The 7,956-nt window shown below is 36.2% G+C and overlaps 1 protein-coding gene across 2 annotated transcripts; it reads right to left on the bottom strand.

Moving 5' to 3' along the window:
* Positions 1–2,580: 2,580 nt before the first annotated feature.
* LOC131050182 (alpha-galactosidase) lies at positions 2,581–6,009 on the bottom strand. 2 transcript variants are annotated; one of them, XM_057984368.2, is made up of 15 exons: positions 5,838–6,009; positions 5,642–5,700; positions 5,190–5,246; positions 5,068–5,102; positions 4,881–4,984; positions 4,626–4,701; positions 4,372–4,430; positions 4,223–4,288; positions 4,036–4,119; positions 3,889–3,953; positions 3,562–3,644; positions 3,380–3,470; positions 3,244–3,293; positions 3,008–3,148; positions 2,581–2,837 (listed from the first exon to the last, which is right to left on the bottom strand). In XM_057984368.2, exons 1-15 carry the CDS (start codon positions 5,927–5,929, stop codon positions 2,742–2,744), a joined length of 1,158 nt encoding a protein of 385 aa, XP_057840351.2. In that variant the 5' UTR covers positions 5,930–6,009; the 3' UTR covers positions 2,581–2,741. The 2 variants fall into 2 exon arrangements, with proteins under 2 accessions (XP_057840351.2, XP_057840352.2); XM_057984369.2 differs by lacking the exon at positions 5,642–5,700 and having other exon boundaries at positions 5,838–5,985.
* Positions 6,010–7,956: the final 1,947 nt, after the last annotated feature.

Raw genomic sequence — 7,956 nt, forward strand, 5'->3', positions numbered from 1 at the left:
GGGCCAGAGTGGCTTTATGACCAAGCAGAGAAGTGTTGAGGAAGAATTGCGACTGGCATGTGCGAGGCTGACGTGTCTCCCATTCAATGCAAAAATTGATGGGGAAGTGATCAGATAATGTCACATCCATTAACGGCTTAACTGGAAGGGAGGAGCTGGTGAAGGAGAAAAATAATTGTGCTAAGATCATGGCACGATCAAGGTGCTTAAAAATTCTGTCAGAACCAGCCCTGAAAGTGCACCAGGTGTGCCAGGGAGAATGAGAATGGCGGCAGCCCATATTGGGATAAAAAAGCCCCAATTTATTGCGCATGTAGAACCACGCCTCGCGCTCGCCAGGTGCCCATTTGAAGGGCAGGATGCCATCTTTATCACAAGCCATCTCAACCATATTGAAGTCCCCACATAAAATCCAAGTGGCAACTGGCAGTGAGTCAACAATCCATCGCCAGAGTAATGAGCGCTCCACAGCATCATTCGGGGCATAGACATTAATTACCCCGAAAGAATGATTATCAATATTGAACAAAATCCAGACAAGCCGTTGCGTGGGATCAAACCCATGGTTGACCACGCAGGAGTGCCACCGTGGGGACAAAAGAGTGACAACTTCGCCACACCCAGGCTCATGGGTAGTACTAAACATATAACTGGCTGGCTAGACGGACCGACAAGCCGAAGTGAGCAAAAAACTAGAAACCTTAACTTCCTGAAGGCACTGAATATCAATATCAGTCAACTTTTTCAAAGTATCTCTAACAATATACTTTCTGGAGAGGTCAGTAAGACCTCGAACATTCCATGAGAGGAAATTCATGGATGAAGTGTGTCCATATCATCAGACTCTGACTCCTCTCCATCCAGGGAAGAGAAATGATTTTGCAAAAATTCCGGCGGAACTAAGCCAATCTGGATAGAAGGAGAAGAAATCCTCTGCTTCTCCTGAACATATTCCCCTTCCTCCCTAGGCAAAGAGGGGCTACGAGAGCGCCTTTGGGCTCCTGAAATAGGAGCAGAGCTGTGCGGCTGGGCCATCATAATGGTAGCAGGTTGAGGCGTGGACTCAGGCCGAGGCTGAAGAGGCACGCTTTTGACCTTGCTTAGAGCCACCGTCCCCTTCTGAGAAGGGTTTGAAACATTCTTCATCGGTTCGGCGGCATTGGAAGCCGGCGCCGAGCCAGAGGATTTATTCCTGCGACCTGTGACCGTAGTCCAGGTAGAGTCCTGTTTAGGAGCAGAAGAATCTGCTTGACGAGAATGAGCATTTTCCCGTGGTGGAGAGGGTGTACAAGGCACTACCAAAGGGCAGTCCTTGATCTTGTGGTCTGCGGACTGACAACGATAGCACGTGTTGGGTAAGTTGAAATAAGTGACTTTCTGGGTATGCCAGAGAGATCCTATTTGAATATCAATGGAGTCTTTCAGATCATGGGAAAGGTCAACTTCCACGCAAACCCTTTTCTGGGGACGGGCTTGGAAGAACCTATCCGGTTCCACACAGACAACTCCCCCAGGGAGGAAGCAATATGGTTCAAAAAGGGCACACAAGGCAAAGGGAGACCAAGGAATTCAATCCAAACTGGGCCCTGGAGCTTGGTCTCATCCGAGACAGTGAAGTCACGGGTCCATGCTTGGAAAACCAACAAAGAAGACCGGACATACCAGGGACCATGACCCAAAATGGCCTGCACATGGCTAACTTCTGAAAAGCGGAACAAAAAAAAACCCTTGGTCAGGTTTTGGACCATCTCAAGGCGGACCCCATGAGGGACCCAAGCCTTGTTGACCCAATCTTTGAGCACATTTTCAGAGGGGGGTTCTCCCAACAAAATACCCAACAAGGGTGTGACTTTCAAGCCATTGACAAGCAGAATCAAATTCAGGTAAAGGTAAAACCACACCAGCAGGGGAGTCTGAATGCATACCTCGTGAAACACTTTCGGAACGAATTTTCGAGGTCGTTTGTTCGAAGGGGGAGCCATTGAGCAAAACCGACGAATCGCCAACACCAGCATGAATTGCTGGGTTAGGAACGGTTGAAGGCATAATAAGGCGCTTAGGGCCACCCTAAATGCGGTCGTATGCATGACAATAAAGACAAAATCCTACGCAGTATGATAGTTTGCAAAAAGAAACCCTAGCAGAGCCGGATATCGAAAAAATGGCAACCCTTTTAAAAACTTTTTCTTTCGATAAACTTTTGAATTTCAAAAATTTAAAAATAAATATCTCTATTAGAAAATCTCATAGGTATATGAAGCAAAACATGAAGTTATGACAAATACAAATTAAGAATGTAGACAACTAGGGAGTATAGACCATCAATGAAGAGGTAGAAGTTTTAAAAACAACAAAGGTTTGATGCAATATTAAATCTATAGAAATATCTATGAAATATTACTTAACCAAATATGATGTTTAATATTGATTAGAATACTAAAAAGATGAATCTATTTTATATAGAAAGAATTACAAATAAGTATTTATATTAAAATTTTATTCTTTGGTATTATTATTGTCTTTTTGTATTCTTTAAATTGATGTTAAACTCTATAACATCTCATCTAAAATGTCATCATCTTCTTCTAAACATTAACTTACATAAATATTCAATTATGTAAACAACATTAACTTACATATTACTAAATAACAACATTGGATCAAATCATACAAGTCAATGATGTGATGTGACATCACAATTATTCTATGCTTTAGTACTCCAAAGCATTTCAATGGAAGCCTTAGCTAGATGATGGTGTTAAAATATACATTTTGCAAGCATGTGAATCGACTGTTGATGTTAGACTACCTTGGAATGTGTCTTGAAGATCTGAATGCTGAAACAACATAAAAATCACAGAGATATGTTTGACATAAAATTAGTTTAATTTGAACTCTGAACATGTCAAATAAAAATTAATATAACTTAAATACGATAATAATTATTCTATTATAATAGAAATTTGTAATTAAATTTGAATAAAGAGTGTGGGTCGAATGTACTTACATTCCATAAGTCTCTAGCCTTAAAAACACTATCATCAGAGGGACCAATATCTTTCCATTTGGCAGTTATAGAAGCACTTTCAGGACTTCTATTCCATAAAATAAAAGTATATCTCTTATTTGACAATGGCCCAGCCCATACCTGTATAAATAATTAAAAAATCCACTCTTTTTATTTAACTTCAAAATCTTAATTTAATATAACATTCATATAATTTATTATAAGAGTTTCAATACCTCGAGTTTCCCTTTCTTGCTCACTTTCTTTCCCTGTACACCTAAAGAATCTAGAGAAAGGCCCAAAAAAGAATATGATCAACACATTAAGAGAGATTCCATAGAAAAAAAAAATTAAAATATTTTGGTTCCCAACCTTGGTTAACCTGAATGACCTCCTCATTGGTTATAATCTCTACAGTTTCAGGGCTCATAGACCTTATGTCACAACCAAGAAGCAAGGGTGCCTACAGATAAGAGTACAATTGAAATGACCATATAAATAAAACATTCAAAACAAACCCAGAATGTATGTATTCCTATTTGCATGCTAATCACCTTCATTAAAGCCCATATGCTAAAATGGGATCGATATTCCTCTGTGCTCATCTTTCCATTCCCAACCTCTAACATGTCAGGATCTGATACATCAATTCAAGAACATTTATCAATATAGAAAGAGTTTGAGTGTTGTATCATAATCTGGCATCATATATCAATGTTCAAAGAGCTTGAATGTTGTATTATAATGTTGTATCATATATCAATGTTGAAAGAGCTTGAATGTTGTATCATATTCTTCCATTATCCTAACAACATTAGATGTTTAAACTTACCATTCCATATTCTTCCATTATCCTAACACCATTAGATGTTTAAACTTACCATTCCATCCACCAGGGCCTGCATAAGAAGCCCACTTATCATTCTTGTCAGCTGTAGATGTCATTCTGTAAATATGAAATTTAGCTAGTAAGAATTATTTTTCTATCATCAAATCTATAACAATGAACTGCCATATATGTCTAATACCTGTGCCAGTCGTCATGTATATCTCCTGTAGTTCTCCAGCTATTTGCAATCTTAGGACCCCAAGTTGCAGGGTCTTCTTGGCCCCTGCATTTTTTTTACACCCATTGTGAAATAAAACCCTGATACTTAGGATATTTTCTTTAGAGTTGCAACATCCATCTTATATGATGAAAGAAATTATTCTTACCATTCACATAATGAATAGAAAATAGAGCGGCCTGTCTTGTTGAGTGCTTTGCTCATTTTTGTGTACCTGATATTTTCAACATGTTTTACAGCTGAAAATATCAAATAAAAACTTACACATCCATGAACAACGGTGGGGATGACATTTACCTCTGTTTAGTATCTACTCCCTCATTATGACAATTGTCATATTTCAAATAGTCTATTCCCTGCATTTTCATTATTCAATGGTTTTTCTCTTTAGTATTATTAAATTTTCAAAAAATTATCTTAAGATCTTTGAAAACAGCTATTTAATTTTGAATATTTATTAATACATAAATTGTAGTGTATGAAAGTAACTTATACATTCCAAAATCCCCATACTAAGAAAAGACTTAATTCTAATGATGGTAACATTTTACCCATGATGCAAAAATGTTGGCATCTTGCTCTTCATACCCAAGAGAGCCTGGCTGAGTTTTGGCACATGTTTGGTTTCTGAGAAATCAGATTAATGTCAAGATGAATACACAAATGCATATAGAATAAGTTGTTAATCTAATGACTACATTTAATCTCTGAAAATACTTGTCTCTGGAGTCTTTCCAATTTCAAAACTTTTGCAATGTTGTTAACATATATCTGTTAGGGCTAATATGCTTCTGTTATCTGCTCACCCAGCATCTGAATATATTCCAATCTTAAGTCCCTTGGAATGAACATAATCTGCCAGTGCCTTTATGCCAGAAGGAAATGTAGTAGAGTTGGCAACAAGATTACCCTGACCAGATAAAAGGGTTTGAGTTTCATTACATCAAAAAGTACAAATGTAATTCTAGTAATTCTCAATTCTTAATTATGCACCTGAGAGTCTCTGTCCAGGTTGGCCCAGCGGTCATCTAAATTGACACAACCAGATTAACATTAGTAATAGCTAAATGATCAAGACATATATACAGATAATAGAAAAAGGTTGTATATCTGACCTATATTCACATACACATATCCCAGCTTGGATAATCCAGTGGTGATAATTGCATCAGCTGTATGATGCACACAGATCAATATAATTATTTCTTTCAAAATCAGTAATAAATCAAAATGACTATGACTATGGGAAATAGGATGATCCAGATCATCTTCCTCCCCTGTTACTGCATTAACTATCTAACAGTACCATTGTCACAAAAGAGATCTTCTTTCTAACATATTCGAATAACAATTGGAAGACCAAGGGTCACAACTTAGAAATCCACTTTAAACAATGTGACAAATACAACCAATGGAAGACCAAGAGTCACAACTTAGAAATCCACACAAAGGTGTCCCTCATTAGAATTGAAATTGGGTCTCCACATTGAGAACTCAATACTTTAACCAACTAAACTCAACCCCTTGGACAGAACACTAGAGTTGAGAATCAAATTATGATTAATACCTGTTTCACGAATAATCTGTTCATGAATCCCAACAGGGAAATGATTAAAATTATTCCACCTAAACAAAGAACAGAAACGTATCAAACATTGTATCAGAGAGTGTGTACATACATACATCAACAAATGATAAATTTCAGTACTAGTTAAGGTTTTGTAAGTTTATTTCAGCATATTTGCAGTTGAGAAACATTATACCCCATTTGAGGCGTCTGACCAAGCCCATTGAATCCAGCCGATTCTGCTTGATAGCACAAAAGTGCAAAAAGAAAAACCCATATGGTCTTCATGTTTTGCGGTGCCCTCAAAACAGAGAAATTCAAGGCCTAATATAGCAAGCAAATTTTAGTTATGGTTACTTAGAAAAGACTTTGGATTTCAATTATACAGCTGTTTTTTAGTTGATTCCAGTGTATATAATTCTGTAAATGGATAATGACATTTCATATATTCGGCATGGAATCGGATATAAGACAAGAGCAAGCTGACAAAACGAGGCTGTGAAGACGACCTTATACAAATCTAATCCCCATTTTGAGCGTCGATGTTTTCCTGTAGAAGATGACTCCAAAATAATGTGTCCACTATGTTTTGAAATGATGGGCACATTTGAAGCAATATGTGATGTGGTATCTTATTATAAAAGAGAAATGTGATAGTAATGAAACATAGATAATGATGTTTGAAAAGTTTTAAGACGATTATTATCACTTATAATAATTTTGATTGAGTTTTAATTCTATTTTTCAATTAGTAGATTAATTTTTTTTTTAATTTCAAATCTAATTTAGGGGAAAGAATTCAGTAGTTGAGCATGTACCAATTGTTGTGAGGAGGGTTGATACCTTTTGTTCCAAAAATTGAACAAATAAAACCTATTGTTTGAAACAAAAAATATCAATTTTTGTTAGGAAATGTACCAACAGTTGTTAGGAAATGTACCAATAGGTGTTAAGAAATGTACTAATATTGTAAAAAGTAACCAATCAGGTGATGCCATGTCAGCTGCACAACTATTGGGGTCTCTTTTGCACACCTATTGGTCTCACTTTTTTTGGGGGCTGTTTTGGACACCTTGGCAAAAAGCATGCTGATGTGGCATCATATTTGATGATGTGGCCCTGAAACCTTAGTTATAAGCAGGGGACTTGCCAAGTAAGCTGCTGTAAAAAAATCAGAGTGATTTGAAATTTCCAAGTAGGATTTTGAGAAGCACAAAGTTAGGGTGCACAACTACTGGGTCCTTTCCCCTATAGTTTTTGATGTTGAAAACTTTGGACTATATTATGTTGATATCATCTTCGTTTTATTATTATATTAAGACCCTATCACATAATTGACTAGGTAGATTCATTCATTCTTATTGTTTCCTTCTCCTGCATTGATCCTTTCTACGTATTCCTCTAATTATCCCCCATCTACTATGTCTTCATAAGTTCCAATTAGTTAGAAGGAGCATGAGATAAGTCCGCATAAACCCAAAAAATGGTATAACCCATCAATTGCCTATTCTTGAAGATTCATCTTTGGAGTTGGTCACCACTTTTGACAATACGCCCCATATTTTGTAGTGAGGTGTAGAATAATATTTTCAACAACTTTCATAACTTCTATATTTTATCATAGGTGTACCTCGACCCTCTTGTTTCTATTCTTGAATATTCTACCATATCATTTACATAGTTTAAAAGTCTTGATAGCATATGTTTAATTACCATTCAAATCTAGTATCCATCCTAGCTCATTTAATATTTTCCAATCAAAATTTATCTAGTTGATGATGACTTTAGGTACTTCAATATGTATTACTTTGTATTGGATCTTAGATATAGTTGCATGATATCGGTTAATATCATAATAGTGCACATTAGTGCAACTAACACACATAGTACATTTAGAGCTCGACAAAGATTATATTTTATTGTTACATAAATCTCTATCTAATGCAATAAGAATACCTACAAAATAATAGGAAAAACCTGTATGTGACTACATATTAATTGGAAAAATTAGAAACAAGAAGCCACCAAGTGGTATCCCAAAACTAAGAGTCAAAATCATTTTCACTTTTCAAACAAAAAACGAATAAAATTTAATTATATATAGAAATTGGAGGGGAATTTTAAATTACATCAACTCATCTTTAAGGTGACCATGAGACACATTCAATCATATGTTAGAAAATCCATGCTAAAAGGAAGAGAGATCTTACTAGAATTATGCAAGATAGACCTTATGTATCTATCCAACCTACACCCTCATACAAAAAAAATGTAAGTACAATCAAAGACATAAGAAAACTAGGAACAATTTAAGA

Source organism: Cryptomeria japonica, chromosome 7 (assembly GCF_030272615.1).
Source record: "Cryptomeria japonica chromosome 7, Sugi_1.0, whole genome shotgun sequence".
NCBI classification, from domain to species: domain Eukaryota; kingdom Viridiplantae; phylum Streptophyta; class Pinopsida; order Cupressales; family Cupressaceae; genus Cryptomeria; species Cryptomeria japonica.